Here is a 19,803-nt window from a genome sequence, read left to right on the forward strand (position 1 = left end):
AGCGGGTGGGCAAGCGGCAGGTGGGCAAAGAGGCAAGCAGTGAGCCAGCAGGGGTTTTAGGGGCAGACATGGGGGTTTCTGGCAGGGGAGGGAGAAAGTAGACTTCTAGGATGAAGGCTCGCCGACCTGATTAAGAGAGCTTTAAACTAGAAATTTGGGGGAGATGGTTGGGAGAAGTTCGGGAGATCTCCATGCCGGAATTTAACCTTGAGAGGGAAGTAAACAAAGTAAGAGGGGATACAGCCATGGACAGAAGAATTGGCATTAGGAGGAAGAGTAGTGTAGATAATAGACTAACAGGTGATGTTGGTGGTAGAATGTCTGTGCCTAACAGGGTACAGAATGTGAGTGAAGCCAAACAGCAAAAATTAAGATGTCTGTGCACTAATGCGAGGAGCCTAGGGAACAAAATGGAGGAACTAGAGCTACTGGTGCAGGAAGTGAAACCAGATATTATAGGGATAACGGAAATGTGGTGGAATAGTAGTCATGACTGGAGTACAGGTATTGAAGGCTATGTGCTGTTTAGGAAAGATAGAAATAAAGGCAAAGGTGGTGGAGTAGCATTGTACATCAATGAGGAGGTTAACTATGAAGAAATAAGAAGTGATGGAATGGACAAGACAGAGTCTGTCTGGGCAAAAATCACACTGGGAAAGAAAGCTACTAGAGCCTCCCCGGAGATAATGCTCTGGGTGTGCTACAGACCGCCGGGATCTGATTTGGATATAGATAGAGACCTCTTTAATGTTTTTAAGGAAGTAAACACTAATGGGAAATGTGTGATCATGGGAAACTTTTACTTCCCAGATATAGACTGGAGTACAAGTGCTAGCAAGAATAGTAGGGCTCAGATTTTTCTGGATGTGATAGCTGATGGATTCCTTCACCAAGTAGTTGAAGAACCGACAAGAGGGGATGCCATTTTAGATTTGGTTTTGGTGAGCAGTGAGGACCTCATAGAAGAAATGGTTGTAGGGGACAACCTTGGTTTGAGTGATCATGAGCTAATTCAGTTCAAACTAGATGGAAGGATAAACAAAAATAGATCTGGGACTAGTTTTTTTTATTTCAAAAGGGCTAACTTTAAAGAATTAAGGAAATTAGTTAGGGAAGTGGATTGGACAGAAGAACTTGTGGATCTAAATGTGGAAGAGACCTGGAATTACTTTAAGTCGCAGCTGCAGAAACTATTGGAAGCCTGCATCCCAAGAAAGGGGAAAAAAACCATAGGCAGGAGTTGTAGACCAAGCTGGATGAGCAAGCATCTCAGAGAGGTGATTAAGAAAAAGCAGAAAGCCTACAAGGAGTGGAAGAAGGGTGGGATTAGCAAGAAAAGCTATCTTAGTGAGGTCAGAACATGTAGGGATAAAGTGAGAAAGGCTAAAAGCCAAGTAGAGTTGAACCTTGCAAAGGGAATTAAAACCAATAGTAAAAGGTTCTATAGCCATATAAATAAGAAGAAAACGAAGAAAGAAGAAGTGGGACCGCTACACACTGAGGATGGAAAGGAGGTTAAGGATAACCTAGGCATGGCCCAATATCTAAATAAGTACTTTGCCTCAGTCTTTAATAAGGCTAATGGGGAGCTTAGGGGTAATGGAAGGATGACAAACGGGAATGAGGATATGGAGGTGGACATTACCACATCTGAGGTAGAAGCCATACTTGAACAGCTTAATGGGACAAAATCGGAGGGCCCGGATAATATTCATCTGAGAATATTAAAGGAACTGGTGCATGAAATTGCAAGCCCGTTAGCGAGAATTTTTAATGAATCAGTAAACTCAGGGGTTGTACCGTACGACTGGAGAATTGCTAGCATAGTTCCTATCTTTAAGAAAGGGAGAAAGAGTGATCTGAGTAACTATAGGCCTGTTAGTTTGACATCTGTAGTATGTAAGGTCTTGGAAAAAATTTTGAAGGAGAAAGTAGTTAAGGACATTGAGATCAATGGTAATTGGGACAAAGTACAACATGGTTTTACTAAAGGTAGATCATGCCAAACCAACCAGATCTCCTTTGAGAAGGTGACAGACTATTTAGACAAAGGAAATGCGGTAGACCTAATTTACCTCAATTTCAGTAAGGCATTTGACACGGTTCCATATGCGGAATTATTAGTCAAATTGGAAAAGATGGGGATCAATATGAGAATTGAAAGGTGGATAAGGAACTGGTTAAAGGGGAGACTCCAACGGGTCGTACTGAAGGGTGAACTGTCAGGCTGGAAGCAGGTTACTAGTGGAGTTCCTCAGGGATCGGATCTGGGACCAATCTTATTTAACCTTTTTATTACTGACCTTGGCACAAAAAGCGGGAATGTGCTAATAAAGTTCGCGGATGACACGAAGCTGGGTGGGGGGTATTGCTACCACGGAGAAGGACCAGGATATCATACAGGAAGATCTGGATGACCTTGTAAACTGGAGTAATAGTAATAGGATGAAATTTAATAGTGAAAAGTGAAAGGTCATGCACTTAGGGATTAATAATAAGAACTTTAGATATAGACTGGGGACGCATCAGTTGGAAGCAACAGAGGAGGAGAAGGACCTTGGGGTATTGGTAGATTGCAGGATGACTATGAGCCGCCAATGTGATATGGCCGTTAAAAAAGCTAATGCGGTTTTAGGATGCATCAGGCGAGGTATTTCCAGCAAAGATAAGGAGGTGTTAGTACCGTTATACAAGGCACTGGTGAGACCCCACCTGGAATACTGTGTGCAGTTCTGGTCTCCCATGTTTAAGAAGGATGAATTCAAACTGGAACAGGTTCAGAGACGGGCTACTAGGATGATCCGAGGAATAGAAAACCTGTCATATGAAAGGAGACTCAAAGAGCTTGGCTTGTTTAGTCTAGCCAAAAGAAGGCTGAGGGGGGATATGCTTGCTCTTTATAAATATATCAGAGGGGTTAATATTAGGGAGGGAGAGGAATTATTTAAGCTTAGTACCAGTGTAGATACAAGAACGAATGGGTATAAACTGGACACTAGGAAGTTTAGACTTGAAATTAGATGAAGGTTTCTAACCATTAGAGGAGTGAAGATCTGGAACAGCCTTCCAAGGGGAGTAGTGGGGGCAAAAGACATATCTGGCTTTAAGATTAAGCTTGATAAGTTTATGGAAGGGATGGTATGATGGGAGAGCCTAATTTTGGCAATTGATCTTTGATTATCACCAGATAGGTATGCCCAGTGGTTGGTGATGGGATGTTGGATGGGATGGGATCTGAGTTACTGCAGAGAATTCTTTTCTGAGTGCTGGCTGGTGAGTCTTTCCCACATGCTCAGGGTTTAGCTGATCGTCATATTTGGGGTCGGGAAGGAATTTTCCTGCAAGGCAGATTGGCAGAGACCCTGGAGGTTCTTCGCCTCCCCTGCAGCGTGGGGCATGGGTCACTTGCTGGTGGATTCTCTGCAGCTTGAGGTCTTCAAACCACAATTTGAAGACTTCAATAACTCAGGCATAGGTTAGGGGTTTGTTATAGAACTGGATGGGTAGGGTTCTGTGGCCTGCTTTGTGCAGGGGGTCGGACTAGATGATCACATTGGTCCCTTCTGACCCTAGAATCTATGAATCTATGAAAGTGAAAGGAGGCAAGTGGGGGGGGGGGGACTGACTGGGAGGAACGCAGCAAGTCAGCGGGGGACTAAAGGGTGAAGAGGGGTGTGATGGTGGGGCTGAGTGGGGAGGGGGCAGGTCCTATTTTACTGCTGTGATCTGGTCACCCTGTGTGTGCCAGGTTTCAGAGTAGCAGCCGCGTTAGTCTGTATCTGCAAAAAGAACAGGAGTAATTGTGGCACCTTTGAGACTAACAAATTTTTTTCAACATAAGCTTTCATGGGCTACAGCCCACTTTTTCGGATGAATAGAATGGAATACTTCTTTTTGTCTATGTGTGCCGTTTCTCTTCCCCACCCCCCACTTCCTCTTTGGCCCACAGCTGCTTCGACAGGGTGGCGCTGAGGAAGGAGGGTTTGTTTCTGTGAGGCGGGCGGTGCTGGGGGGAAAGAGGGGGCATAAAATAAACATTATTGAAGAAAATCAGTTGTACAACTATCGAAACAAATTATTTTCCTAATATGAAAGTGTAAATCTATAATTAATATTCTTTTAGAATGCGGTGACTTCTATCAATATGGGCAAGAGATCAAGAGATATTGGTAGAAAGTACCCAAGTGGGAGTAAGAAAAGAGCCATATACAATATGATGTAATGCCTGTAATATTTTATTTTGTTATTATGTATACAGTCATAGAAAGTAAATAATACATGGAAGAAATGAAAGGTGTTTGGTTGTTTTTTTTTTAGTCATCCCTGCTGGGGCCCCGTCGAAACTGTTCGAATTGGGCCCCGCATTTGCTAAAGCCGGCCCTGCTGGCTGGGATGATTTAGTTGGTGTTGGTCCTGCTCTGAGCAGGGGGTTGGACTAGATGACATCCTGAGCTCTCTTCCAGCCCTAATCTTCTATGATTATATGATCTACAGACATTACCACCAAGCAACTGAAGCACTGATCAAAGGGGAGAGCCTGGCTGAAGGGCAACGAGCCAGTCTGTGGTGAGAAGCATCTAAGTTTGTAAGGACACTGAAAGTGTTAAAATCAGATTAGAACGCGTTTTGATTTTATTTCATTTGACCAAATCTGACTTGTGCTTTGACTTATCACTTAAAATCTATCTTTGTAGTTAATAAATATGTTTATTTATTCTACCTGAAGCAATACATTTGGTTTGAAATATGTCAGAGACTCCCCTTGGGATAACAAGCCTACCTATTACATATCAATTTCTTTGTTAAATTGATGAACTCAAATAAGCCTGCAGCATCCAGCAGGCATAAGTGGACACTGCAAGATGGAGGTTCCTAAGGTTGCAAAGAATCCTGTGGCACCTTATAGACTAACAGACGTTTTGGACCATGAGCTTTCGTGGGTGAATACCCACTTCCTCAGATGCATGCCACAAAAGCTCATGCTCCAAAACGTCTGTTAGTCTATAAGGTGCCACAGGATTCTTTGCTGCTTTTACAGATCCAGACTAACACGGCTACCCCTCTGATACTTGGTTCCTAAGGTTGTATGTGGGACCAGAGATATTAGCTAGTGTCATTTCGTTGCACAATCCAAGGAGCAGCTTACATGCTAAAGGCTGTCCGTGAGCAGCCCGGGAATGGGGGTTCTCACCATAGGTGCCGACTCCATGGATGCTCCAACCCTGGAGCACCCATGAGAAAAATTAGTGGGTGCTCTGCCAAACTCCCCTCACCCCCCCGCCCCAACTTTTCCTTCTTTGAGCAGGCTGCATCCCCACTTCTCCACCTACCTGCCAGCGCCTCCTGCCCGACTGCAGCCAAACAGCTATTTGGCAGCGTTAGCATGCTCCGGGAGCCACGGGAACATGGTGCGCTCAGTGCAGGAGGCGGGCTGGGGCAGGGACTTGGGGAGGAGTTGGAATGGGACAGAGCTGAGGCGGGGACTTTGGGGAAGGGGTTGAAATGGGGGCGAAGCAGGGGTAGGAAGAGGCGGGGCAGGGCCTCCTGGAAGGGATGGAGTGGGGGCGGGGCAAGGGAAGAGGGGAAGTCAGTGCCTATGGGTCTCACAGCACAGCAGGGCTAAACTGGCTCCCAGAGCTGAGGACTGGAGTGACCTAGCACATCATGGGTCCAGATAACACCAGAGGAACATCGCACCTTCCCATCTCCCAGCCTGGGCATGGACACCCCGCCCCTTCCCACTCCCCAGCTCTGGCACGGACTCTCCACCCCCTCTCATTCCCCCATGCCAAGCACGGACACTCCGCCTCCTCCCACAGCGCAGCCAGGGTACAGACACTCTGCCCCCTCCCACCCCTCAGCCCCAGTACGGACTCTCCGCCTCCTCCCATTCCCCTATGCCAGGGCACGAACACTCCGCCACCTCCCGCCCCCCAATCAGGGCACGGACACTCCGCCACCTCCCACCCCTCAGCCCCAGTACGGACTCTCCGCCACCTCCCGCCCCCCAGCCAGGGCACGGACACTCCGCCACCTCCCGCCCCTCAGCCCGGGCACTTCGCCTCCTCCCGCCCCCCAGCCCGGGCACGGACACTCCGCCACCTCCCGCCCCCCGGCACGGACACTCCGCCTCCTCCCATTCCCCCATGCCAAGCACGGACACTCCGCCTCCTCCCACCCCGGGCGCGAACACTCTGCCCCCTCCCACCCCTCAGCCCCAGTACGGACACTCCGCCCCCTCCCACCCCTCAGCCCCAGTACGGACTCTCCGCCTCCTCCCATCCCCCAGCCCAGGCACGGACACTCTGCCCCCTCCCACCCCGGGCACGGACACTCCACCACCTCCCGCCCCCCAGCCCGGGCACTGACACTCCGCCCCCAGCCAATCACTCTCACTATGTCAGGCGCGGCGCGCGATGCATGCCGGGATCGCTTCCCGGCCGGTCCTCCTGTTTCCCAGCCTGCCTCGGGCCCGCTTGAATGGGGTCTCTACAAGATGGCGGCGAACGCGAATTCTTGTGGCGGCCTGTCGCTATTCGACTGCCCAAGCTGGTGAGCGCGGCCGGGAGGGCCGTGGGGGGTAGGCCTGGCACGGCGCGCATGCCGTGGGGCTAGGCTGGGCGGCTTGGCCGTGGTGTGGCAGAATCTCTCATTCAGCAGATCATTGGCCAGGGTGCAGAGCTTGATCTGCGGTGTGTGTCCTCAGTGAGTGCAAACGTCTGACCAGTCCGAGGCACGGCTTGTGTGCTGGGAGGAGAGCAGGACTCCTGGGTTCTCTCCAGGGTCTGCCACTGATTCCTGCTCTGGCCTGGGACAGATTACTTTCCTTCCCTGTGCCTCAGCTTCCTTATCTGTAAAATGGGGATTAATAAACCCTTTTTTCGCATGGGTGTTTGGACTGGGTGAGCTGGTTAGGAAGCATTATGAATCTGCACAGTGAAGCAGCGCACTTTGGGAGTGTGATAGTTACGCAGTGGTGCTCTCCTGCTTGAACTTGTGCAAAGTGCAGGTGAATGAATGTCTTTCATAGCGACTTCAGATATGAGTTCTGTTTTCTATTGAATGCAGCTGCTGAAATAACCAGCATGTTTCAGAAGTGATGTTATGTGTTTTTTTCCCCAAGATTTTAGTGAAATAGGGAGTTGGGGCAGAGTAAGCAAAAGGCTGACATGCACTTCAAAAGTATGAGAAACCTGTTAACTTGAAATTGGCTGTGATTCTCTTCGCCTCCACCCCAGTTATGCTGAGGGGAAGACTGTCAGACAGAATGCACAAGCAGAATGTGAAAGTATGATGGGCTTGGTTCCTATCTGTAGCTTCAAAGAGAACAAGACCGAAGGCCTATTTGGTCATCCACACCATCATCCTTGCACAGTGCAGGATTGTTTTCTTCAATGTATTCAAGTTTTGTGCTCGGTCTAACTTTGACTTGCCTAGGAGAAAAACTACAGTAAAAACATTGAAGTGGCAAAGTCAAGCACTCAAAAATCAGGAGATGCCAGAGAGAGCCTAATTCCAACCCTTGTTTGTATGCATGTGATCAAGTCTTTGCTGGCATGATCACCTGCTATTTCTTCCACAAGACCCCAGCTGTAGTGAGTGAATAGTGCTCACTGAATATGTCTCTGTTCTATATTGCTTATTATCTGTCTCATCCCTTTGTATTGTCCCATGCTTTATTTACTGCACACCATGTAAACCTTGCACTTAATACAAAACTACTAATTTACTTATGCGCTTTTTTAGCTTTCTCGTTGTCATACTATCTGAGAGATTCACAAACACTACAGAACACTCCTGTGAGGCAAGATGGTGTTAGTTTTCCACGAGATTAAGGCCAAAATTGTTAGGCATCCATGATTAGCTGATACTTAAATTCAGATGGTTTGGGCCTGATGTTTCAGTATACTTAGCACATTTATAGCAGGTCATATGCTCAAAGCAGAGAGCTATCATTGACTTAACTTGCAGTCATGAGTGCTCAGCACTTCTGCAAACCCATCCCCAAATGTCTCAATCAGGCACCCAGAAAATGAAAAACCCAATTAGTGACCACTTGTGAAAAGTTTTGTTTAAGTGACTTGCCAAGCATCACATAGGAACTGTGTGGCACAGGCAAGTGTAGAATCAAGTTTTCCAGAGTGTTATTCAGCCGTCTTAACCAGGAGACCATTCTTTATCTTCCTTCGATCCCCTGCCTCTTTTGCGACACACCATCCCATTTGCAATAAACAAGGTAGGGATCCTACAGGTGACAGTCTCATTCACTGCCGAGCACCATCCATCATGTGTAGGGCCCTCCCAAATTCATAGTCATGAAAAACGCATCACGGACTGTGAAATCTGGTCTCCTCCTGTGAAATCTGCTCTTGTATAGGGTAAAAGAACACACTATACATATTTCACAGGGGAGACTAGTGTTTCTCAAATTGGGATCCTGACCCAAAAGGGAATGGTGTGTGTGGGGGGGGTGAGGCAAGGTTATTTTAGGGGTGTGTGGTATTGTCACCTTTACTTCTGTTCTGCCTTCAGAGCTGGGTGGCTGGAGAGCAGAGTCTGCCGACAGAGGGCCAGCTCTGCAGGTGGCAGCTCAGCAGCAAGGGTAGCAGTTCCGCAACCCCCCCTACAATAACCTGGCAATGTTCTCCCACAACTCCTTTTTGGGTCAGGACCCCTATAATTACAAACACTGTGAAATTTCAGATTTAAATAGCTGAAATCATGAAATTTACACTTTTTAAAATCCTATGGCCGTGAAATTGACCAAAATGGACAGTGAATTTGGTAGGGCCCTAGTCATGTGCACAGAATGAGACAGAATAAATAGTATGTTAAACGCTTATAATGTATACACACACATGGGTTTTATTAAAGTTGTGTGTGTAACCTTCATTCTGGCACTTTAACTTTTGAGAGTTTACAACCTGTGGCTTTTTTTTAATGCAGGTTTTTAAATGTAAATTCCTGGCTTAAAAAAAAAAAATTGGTCAGGTGAAATTATATTGACCATCATGTTGGTCATCGGCAGGATTGGGACCTGTAGACCACCAGCTTCTATAATTTGAGAACTGAGTATCTGGTGGTAGTAGTAGTCTCTTATCCTCTATGTGGACCAGCCACTAGAGGAGAGAGAGCTGCACATTTTATCAGTGGGATTGTCAGATATTTTCTGGATAGGAATGTTGAGACATGGGAAGGAACTGAGGACTTCCAGGTTCTGGAATGGAATGCGCCCTAGTCATTAATACATCTGTCCCTGTCTTCTGTCCCCTTTATTCATGTTGTTCCCAGCCTACACCTACTCACTCCACTACACTCCTCACCTCTTTGCATTCGAGTCAGACTGCTTCCTCCTTCTCCATGGCATTGCGAGCACAAGAGGGACAGTGTCCCTGTTCTTCGTTCTGGTACCTGGCATCATAGAAGCCTGCAGTGGGTGGGAGAAGCAATTGTAGGAAATGCCTTCCTTATGGAGCATGCTCAGTCCAGTCACCATGCAGGAGCTGTGTGGGAATGGAGCATACTTGGTGCAGACAGAATCTTCAGGGAAGAATGCTGCTGGCTTTTAACAAACCCCTACAGAAGCATGTGCAAACTGCAATTTTTCAGAGGCTTTTAACTCATCCGAATTTGCTGGATTTACACTAGAACAGCAAAAGCTGCATCTCTGACACAAGAGCAACATCCCTGCCAAATTTCAAGTTCCTCCTCCAAAGCATGCAGGTGATAAAACTTCTCAGTTACCTCACTGAAAGAATGTTCTAGCACCAGGAAAATGTTGGTTTGCCCAGTTTTTCTCTTGAAAACAGCTTTTTACTAACTCTCTCAAATTCAGCATGCAGCAGGCTCCCAGAATGGAAAATATCAACCCCAATGTTTAAAGTCTGGCCATGTTATAGGTAACTCAACTTTGTAATAGAAAGTGTCAGACACGCTCTGCCATTGGTGTTTGTGTTCTGACCAGTTGTGGGGAGGTGCTTGCAGGTGGACTTTATTTTTTTTTTTCTTCTGATCTTGAAGTATCAGTCTCCAGTAAAGATTAAGAATTTCATGCTTTGTTTAAAAGCTTTACTGTTATAAACTATGCTGGCACCTGTTTATTTATAAATTCTTGTTCATAAACTTAGTTTTAATTTCTTCTGAACTGAAACATGGACTACAAGCCCAGTGGTGGGTTTATAAAAGCTGGTATGAAAATCATATGTATACAGAGGGAACATGGCAAACTGTCTTCCAGTTATGCCTCCCTGGGCTGGAGAGGATTCGCAGGAGGAGGTTTCAGCTGTACAGTGTTCCTGAACTCCTGGTTATCTGAATCCTTCATTCACCAAAAGTTTCAGGTGACCCCTGAGACGTTTATATCATGCAGGGTGAACCTCAATTATCTGTGTATGAAATATAACGTGTGATGCAAGACTTAAACATTTGTTCATCAGGAGGCGGTTGGCAAGGGAATAGTTGGTTTCAGAAAGCAAGTCTGGAGAAGCGAGTAGTTGGGGCCTCAAGGATCTACATAAAAACTTGGTGTAAACTGGAACATTTTAAAGATACAAATTGTGCTTCACAAGTATCTTTGAACCAAGGTGAAGCTCTCCCTGGTGGAGAAGTCACAGTGTTTGTTATCTGGAGATGATGAATGCCTTCAGAGTTCAGGAAATTCCACCTTGCCCTACAAGCCAAGTGCTGAGATGTATATAATAGTCATGTAGGCCAAGATTTTATGAAAGAGGTGACTAAATTTAGGCTCCTAAATCCACATTTAGAAACCTAAATACGTGGCCTGATTTGAAATTAACACATTAAAATAAAACTTGCCCAGCCCATATCTTTAACAGCTAACACACTTTAAAATTACTTTTTAAAATATCTAATCTAGACAAGACCTGATTTTTGCAAAGAGTTCTCCAAAGGTGAGCTGAAGGTAACAATGTACTGTTAACCTCAAATAATAGCACTGGGAAGTGTGAACTGTCCCATTTGTCTTAATGGTGTGTTAACTCTCAGACCTAAAGATGACAATCTGAATATTGTGAAAGGAATACTGTCAACTTGAATTTTTTAAAGGTCAATTTAAAAATTCAACTGCATAATAAAGTATGCTATAATTAGCATTACTTTGATTGTTTGAGAGTTTCTGTGTTCTGTTTGGGCCTGAAAGCACCAACCTCAAACATGTAAGGGCTCAGACCTTTTTCCCTCACCTTTCTCTGTGTGCACGCTCCTGTCTTCTCCTGTTTCAGTTTCAGATTTGCTGCTGCTGCTGCTAATACCGATAAAACACCTTGTTGCTGAACCTGAGAGAGAATCCATGTGAACTCTCCATGTTTTATGAGTAATGCAACAAACGGTGAAACAGACAAATCAGTAATTTTTGCTAGAGTGATGTTGGGGATTACTTCTAACAATTCTAGATACAAAATTTTCAAATGAAAATCTGATTTTAAAATTGATGTCCTTTTAACCATTTCACTGCTAATCATTTTCCAGCTAGTGTATTTATCCAGCAATCCCAAACTGCCTCCCTAGGTGCTGAAAACTTGCACTGTGCCTTGCCCCGTTGCCAAGCCTGACGCCTTCCCCTGGCTGCTACGGTGTAGTAATGTATCTTCAGTACAGAAACCTGAAGCTTATTGAAAATGCAAGGGTAGTGTAAATAAATGGAACCAATCAAGTTAACAAGGAATATTGTACTGACTGAATTATAGGAAAATAATACAATACAATACAAACTCAAATTTCATTTTTGATGCTGTTGTAAATGCTTCACTCTGTTGCACTGAAATATCACAGAATCCACAGACCTAGCCTCATGATTTAAATCAAGTTTACCATGGAGCACACTGGGCTTTGACAGTAGAAGTTTTCTTCATGGAGAATGACAAAATGCTTTACAGGTTGAACCAACCAAGCCAGGCTACACACAGGAATCTCTTCACCCACCAGGAGTGTCAGTGTAAAATTAGGCAACTACTTAACAGTGAAAATGAGTCATGATGGGAGACCAAGAGCCCTATCCAATTGAAACGCCTACTTCATCCTTCTTCAAGAATCCTCTTTTTAGAGCAGTTATAAAGGACAAAATCATTTCCCATCTTCAACCGGGAGCTGTACATTGATAGATGTAAAGGCCAGAAGAGACCATTATGGTCATCTAGCCTGGCATGTTAACACAGGCCGTGAAATTTCATCCAGTGTTTCCTACAACAAGTTCTGTGGAAAGGATTTTATTCCAACGACTTTCATTCTCAAAAACGAGAAAATCTCTATCCCATTCCAGATCTGAGTTCTGAACAGATGCATCTGAAATTTCTATTTACTCTGGTGACCCCAAGCCACCATAATTCCTCCAAACTTTGTAGGATTTACTTCCAGATGCCTGCTCAGCCTCTCCTCAGGAAGAAACTAAGATTGTGTGAGGTACAGCCATTACTATAATACAGGGGTGGCCAGACTTTGTGGACTGAGAGCCACATCAGGTTTTGTAAATTGTATGGAGGGCCAGTTAGGGGAAGGAAATCGTGGCTTGGCCTCCACCTGCTGTCTGCCCCCTCCAGGGTTCCTGCCCCATTCAAACCCCCCTGTTCCCTGATGGGGGGCCCCCCCATGATCCCTGCCCCATTTGCACCCCCCCTTGTCCCCTGACCACCCCTGGACTCCCACCACCCCTCCAATTCCTCCTCTCATTCCTGATGCCCTCCCCCCAGGACCCCTGCCCCATCCAACCATCCCTTCTCCCTGTCCCCTGACTTCCCCCAGAACCTCTGCCCCCTGCCACACCATCCACCCCTCCTCCCTCCATACTTACCCCCCCCGGACCACTGCTCCATCCAACCATCCCTTCTACCTGTCCCCTGACTTCCCCCAGAACCCCTGCCACCCCATCCACCCCTCCTCCCTCCAGACTTACCCACCCAGGACCCCTGCCCCTATTCAACCCCGTTTCCCCTGCTCAGCCCCTATCCACACTCCTGCCCCCTGACCACCACCCTGAACTCCCCTGCGCTCTGTCCAACCACCCCTGCTCCGTCCCTCCTTACTGCGTGCCTGGAGCACCAGTGGCTGGCGGCACTACAGCTGCACCGCCTGGCTGGAGCTGGGCCATACTGCTGCCACCGCGCAGCACAGAGACCGGGTCAGGCTGGGCTCTGTAGCTGTGCTGCCCCAGGAGCATACAGCCCCACCGCCCAGAGCATTGTGCTGGAGTGAGTGAGCTGAAGTTGCGGGGGTGGGGGAAAAAGTGGGAGAGGGGCCGGGGCTAGCCCCCCTTGGCCAGGAGCTCAGGGGCCAGGCAGGACAGTCCCGCAGGCTGGATGTGACCCACAGGCTGTAGTCTGTCCACCTCTGCTATAAAAGGATCATTCATTGCAGTCTTGCTACAGCTCTGAGAGGGTTTACAAAAAGTCTTGCTGCATAAGAACATAAGAATGGCTGTACTGGGTCAGACCAAAGGTCCATCTAGCCCAGTATCTGTCTACTGACAGTGGCCAATGCCAGGTGCCCTAGAGAGAGTGAACCTTACAGGCAATGATCAAATGATCTCTCTCCTGCCATCCATCTCCATCCTCTGAGAAACAGAGGCTAGGGACACCGTTCCTTACCCATCTTGGATAATAGCCATTTATGGACTTAACCACCATGAATTTATCCAGTTCTCTTTTAAACGCTGCTGTAGTCCTAGCCTTCACAACCTCCTCAGGTAAGGAGTTCCACAAGTTGACTGTGCACTGCTTGAATAAAAACTTCCTTTTATTTGTTTTAAACCTGCTGCCTATTAATTTCATTTGGTGACCCCCAGTTCTTATATTATGGGAATAAGTAAATAACTTTTCCTTATCCACTTTCTCCACATTACTCATGATTTTATATACCTCTATCATATCCCCCCTTAGTCTCCTCTTTTCCAAACTGAAGAGTCCTAGCCTGTTTAATCTCTCTTCATATGGGACCCTCTCCAACCCCCTAATCATTTTAGTTGCCTTTCTCTGAACCTTTTCTAGTGCCAGTATATCTTTTATGACATGAGGAGACCACATCTCATAGACTTTAGGGTCAGAAGAGACCAATATGATCATCTAATCTGACCTCCCGCACAAAGCAGGCCACAGAACCCTACCCATCTACTTCTATAACAAACTCCTAACCTATGTCCGAGTTATTGAAGTCTTCAAATTGTGGTTTGAAGACCTCAAGCTGCAGAGAATCCACCAGCAAGTGACCCATGCCCCACGCTGCAGAGGAAGGCGAAAACCTCCAGGGCCTCTGCCAATCTGCCCCGGAGGAAAATTCCTTCCCGACCCCGAATATGGCGATCACCTAAACCCTGAGCATGTGGCCAAGACTCACCAGCCAGCACTCAGGAAAGAATTCTCTGCAGTAACTCAGATCCCATCCCATCTAACATCCCATCACAGACCCCTGGGCATACTTACCTGCTGATAATCAAAGATCAGTTGCCAAAATTAAGCTATCCCATCATACCATCCCTTCCATAAACTTATCAAGCTTAGTCTTAAAGCCAGATATGTCTTTTGCCCCCACTACTCCCCTTGGAAGGCTGTTCCAGAGCTTCACTCTAATGGTTAGAAACCTTCGTCTAATTTCAAGTCTAAACTTCCTAGTGTCCAGTTTATACCCATTTGTTCTTGTGTCTACATTGGTACTAAGTTTAAATAATTCCTCTCCCTCGCTAATATTAATCCCTCTGATATATTTATAAAGAGCAAGCATATCCCCCCTCAGCCTTCTTTTGGCTAGACTAAACAAGCCAAGCTCTTTGAGTCTCCTTTCATAAGGCAGGTTTTCCATTCCTCGGATCATCCTAGTAGCCCGTCTCTGAACATGTTCCAGTTTGAATTCATCCTTCTTAAACATGGGAGACCAGAACTGCACACAGTATTCCAGATGAGGTCTCACCAGTGCCTTATATAACGGTACTAACACCTCCTTATCTTTGCTGGAAATACCTCGCCTGATGCATCCTAAAACTGCATTAGCTTTTTTAACGGCCATATCACACTGGCGGCTCATAGTCATCCTGTGATCAACCAATACTCCAAGATCCTTCTCCTCCTCTGTTGCTTCCAACTGATGTGTCCCCAATTTATAACTAAAATTCTTGTTATTAATCCCTAAATGCATGACCTTGCACTTTTCACTATTAAATTTCATCCTGTTACTATTACTCCAGTTTACAAGGTCATCCAGATCTTCCTGTAGGATATCCCAGTCCTTCTCTGTGTTAGCAATACCTCCCAGCTTTGTGTCATCCGCAAACTTTATTAGCACATTCCCGCTTTTTGTGCCAAAGTCAGTAATATAAAGGTTACATAAGATTGGTTCCAAAACTGATCTTTGAGGAACTCCACTAGTAACCTCCTTCCAGCCTGACAGTTCACCCTTCAGTACGACCCGTTGTTGTCTCCCCTTTAACCAGTTCCTTATCCACCTTTCAATTTTCATATTGATCCCCATCTTCTCCAATTTAACTAATAATTCCCCATGTGGAACTGTGTCAAATGCCTTACTGAAATCGAGGTAAATTAGATCTACTGCATTTCCTTTGTCTAAATAATCTGTCACCTTCTCAAAGAAGGAGATCAGGTTGGTTTGGCATGATCTACCTTTAGTAAAACCATGTTGTAACTTGTCCCAATTACATTGACCTCAATGTCCTTAACTACTTTCTCCTTCAAAATTTTTTCCAAGACTTTACATATTACAGATGTCAAACTAACAGGTCTATCGTTACTCGGATCACCTTTTTCCCCTTTCTTAAAGATAGGAACTATGTTAGCAATTCTCTGGTCATACGGTACAACCCCTGAGTTTACCGATTCATTAAAAATTCTTGCTAATGGGATTGCAATTTCATGCGCTAGTTCCTTTAATATTCTTGGATGAAGATTATCTGGGCCCTTCGATTTTGTCCCATTAAGCTGTTCAAGTTTGGCTTCTACCTCAGATGTGGTAATATCCACCTCTATATCCTCATTCCCGTTTGTCATCCTTCCATTATCCCTACGCTCCTCATTAGCCTTATTAAAGACTGAGGCAAAGTACTTATTTAGATATTGCGCCACGCCTAGGTTATCCTTAACCTCCATTCCATCCTCAGTGTTTAGCGGTCCCACTTCTTCTTTCTTTGTTTTCTTCTTATTTATATGGCTATAGAACCTTTTACTATTGATTTTAATTCCCTTTGCAAGGTCCAACTCTAATGGCTTTTAGCCTTTCTCACTTTATCCCTAGATGTTCTGACCTCACTAAGATAGCTTCCCTTGCTAATCCCACCCTTCTTCCATTCCTTGTAGGCTTTCTGCTTTTTCTTGATCACCTCTCTGAGATGCTGCTCATCCAGCTTGGTCTACAACTCCTGCCTATGGTTTTTTTTTCTGTACACAGTATTTGAGATGTGGGTGTACCATGGATTTATATAAGGGCAATAATATATTCGGTCTTATTCTCTATCCCCTTTTTAATGATTCCTAACATCCTGTTTGCTTTTTTGACCACCTCTGCACACTGCATGGACATCTTCAGAGAACTATCCATGATAGTTCTGTTTATCTGAGATACCAAAAATTAACACTTAGCTGTCTTGGTGGCTAGCTACTTAAGGCTCAGCCTCCACAGGGGGTGCATTGTGCTTTGAGGAAGTATTCATTGGAGCTCAAGATCAACAATAAAAAGCTGTTCTTTTACCCAAGTCTACTTTCCAGAGAGGGCGTTCTTGATTTCAAGTTGACAACTGCTTATATTCTTCCAGGCAAGTTTTAGGAGACGCAGTAAACAATCAAAGTACCCATATCCCAACTTAGACAAAGTTTGGTTCCATCTGAGGTTTCTGGGGCTAATGACCTCCTGCACCTGTTAATCCATTTGCTAGACTCCGAGACTACTAGAACAATGTCTAAAACAGGTCTGTTCTTCCCAGCTAGACAGCATTCACTCAGTGATGATTATGGCCCAAGATGGACAAGACTCCTTAAAAGGGGGTACAGTTCCAAAGAATGCCTGTAAGAAAGTATCTTTTGTTTGTTCAACCAAAAGTAATTGTGCACAGGTTTGGAAAGTCTCAAGAGCGGTGGAAAACTAAGGAAACCAGACCTCCCATAAATGTTCTAGTTTGGAGAAAAAATCACTTGACCCTCAAGTCACTTCCTCCCCACATTCAAAACAGTATAAATCCTGGAGAAGATGACTGATGTAGTATATCAGTGTGGTGCTCAAGAGGAGCTTTCCCATGCTGCTTTTTCAAAGAGAGAGTTCTGCTTTGAGTGGTGTATTTGTATCAGAAAGCCTGGCTGGCCATCTTCCTGGAAAAGATACTATTCTAGCAAACAGTCTCAGTAGTAGAAGCATCATTCAGTACAAATGGCATGCTCCATCTAGACTTTTTGCTACAGAGGAAAATGAGAAATGGCCCAACAGGCCTGGCCTACACTACAGTGTTGCTCCTGCTGATGTAAGTCACCCACTACACCGATTTAATAACCCCACCTGTACAAAAGGCTTAGTGCTTAGGTCAATATAGTTAGGTCAACACAACGTCAGTGTGGACCCTGCATTGCTCACATCAGACGGTTCTGGCTGTGAGCCCCAGGTGTGTGACAGCCGGAACCTTGCCACCCTGGGGCTTGGGCTGACAGTTTCCTACACTCAGGCCTGGTCTACACTAGGGGGGGGATTGATAGAAGTTACACAACTTCAGCTACGTGAATAACCATGTTAATCCCAGGATATTAAAGAGACATATCTTTTATTGGACCAACTTCTATTTGTGAGACAGATAAGCTTTCGAGCCACACTGAACTCTTCTTTAAATCTGGGAGAGGTACTCAAGAGTCACAGCTAAATGCAAGGTGGAACAGATTGTGCTACTTAAACTAAACATATTGCAAGGGACCATTCAAGATAGAGTGGCCCATTAACATCTCTGCAGTCTTAAAACAAAAAGAGGGGGTTAGTGGGTTAGATTGTTGTAATGAGCATAATCCAGTGTGTCTGTTCAGACCATGATTTTTAATGTCTACCAGTTATTTATTTAGTTTAATTTCATAACCCACTAACCTCCTCTTTCCACCTTGCATTTCGCTGTGATGCTGGGGGTACCTTTCCCAGACCTGAAGAAGAGCTTTTGGTGCTCAAAAAGCTTGTCTTTCTCACCAGCAGAAGTTGGTTCAATAAAAGATATTTCCTCACCCACCTTTTCTCCTTAGGAACCTGAACATGGCAGCCTGGATTGAGCCACTGAGTTCTGATCTAGCCTTTTCCAGTGAGTGTCAGATTCTGCTAGAATCATAATGTTTCCACATGTTGCTGTTAACAATAGATACCTTTATTCTGGTGGTGCCAAAAGGCCCCAGCCAGGAATAGGGCTTCATTGTGCTGGGCATTATACAAACATAGGTAAGAGATGGTTCCTGCGCTGAAAGCCTTAGATTCTAAGCCCAAGTCTACACTGCAGACCTTACAACAGCGTGGCTGCGCCGTTGTAAGGTAAGCAGTGTGGCCACTCTTTGTTTCCGAGAGAGAGCTCTCCTGGTGACGAAATAAAGCCACCCCCCACAAGGGGCAGTAACTTCATCATTTGCAGGAGCTGCTCTCCTGTCGAAGTGCTGCCCACACGAGCACTTTTCATCATTAAAACTTTCATGGTTTATTCACATCCCTGAGCGGCAAAGGCTAGAGGAGGGAAATATAACATGCAATAAATTCATAGACAATGAATTAGCACAATTTTGTTAACTGCGTGTTTTCTTGTGTGTGTTTGGGTTTTGTTTGGTTTTGGTTTTTTGTTTAAACTTACAGGTAGAAAGAAGATGGGGAAGGGCAGGAAGTGTAATGTTAATAAGTGCAAAGAGTAGGGGAAGGAAGGAGTAGAAAAAGACAATCTGGGGCTTCTCATCTGCCTAGCTATGAGCAGCAGCCAGTGTTTTATAGGCATCACAGCAGAAGTGAGTCTTTAGGAGGCTAATGTGTAGTGGCTGGTGAGACTGTATCTTTGATACAAAGATTTTCTGCTAAATTTTGGAGGAGGAAAGGAAATGAGGGATAAGGGCTGTGATTTCTTCTGTGTCCTTTGTTCAGACATTTTAGATCTGGAAAAGCACATGCACAGCCCACAACATGCTGTTTTCCACATGGTTCTGAAGCATATCCCCACAACATTGACCTCTGCAGGTAATCAATGAGGTGAACTTCAATTACAAATTTCTTTCCCAATGCTTCAGTATCACTGCTATTGTACAGAGCTTCCCAACAATAGCAAAGACTCTGGTCTCTTACACTCCAGCTATTCAGAAATTTGTGGGCAGCCTGTAGCTGAGAATCATGTAGTTGCGTAGAACGTTTGAGCAGCACCAGAAACAAGCAATGGGAGTATTTCTAGTGGAGGAGTAGAGTATCAAAGATGCACAAGTACAAGAGATGTGTCCTCACTGTTTCCCCAACAATCAGGAGGTTCTAAAATGCAGCAGTGGGGGAAACCACTGTCTCGCTTCTGGTAGCTGAAGAGATATCGTAAACCTGAAGCCCCCTGCATATCTACTAGCTAGAAGTTAATACAAGAGATGGGAGTCCCCAAGCAGGCTGCAGGGACAGTCCTTGTTAGCAACCCCAGCCCTTCTCCAGTTCCAGAACCTGGGAGTTGGCTGTTTCTCCCACCTGGTATTATCCAAGGAAGTTGTTAATGGCAGCACTATCCCCCTTATCTTTATGTATCTCTTGCTGGTTGATTTCCTTTGATGGCTAGCAGGTTTCTGGTGAGTGTTTCAAGCTCATCTAACCTCAGTGCTCTGTGGC

At 45.4% G+C, this 19,803-nt stretch overlaps 1 protein-coding gene across 1 annotated transcript in view; it reads left to right on the forward strand.

The window, feature by feature from the left end:
* Positions 1-6,446: 6,446 nt before the first annotated feature.
* The window catches only part of PPP1R8 (protein phosphatase 1 regulatory subunit 8), a 38,774-nt gene continuing 25,417 nt past the window's right edge, over positions 6,447-19,803 (forward strand). The window contains exon 1 of the mRNA XM_030538937.1: positions 6,447-6,552. Within this exon, the coding sequence (XP_030394797.1) occupies positions 6,497-6,552 (56 nt within the window). The 5' untranslated portion in view covers positions 6,447-6,496. The remainder of the gene's footprint in view (positions 6,553-19,803) is intronic.

This window comes from Gopherus evgoodei, chromosome 20 (genome assembly GCF_007399415.2).
Source record: "Gopherus evgoodei ecotype Sinaloan lineage chromosome 20, rGopEvg1_v1.p, whole genome shotgun sequence".
Lineage (NCBI taxonomy): Eukaryota > Metazoa > Chordata > Testudines > Testudinidae > Gopherus > Gopherus evgoodei.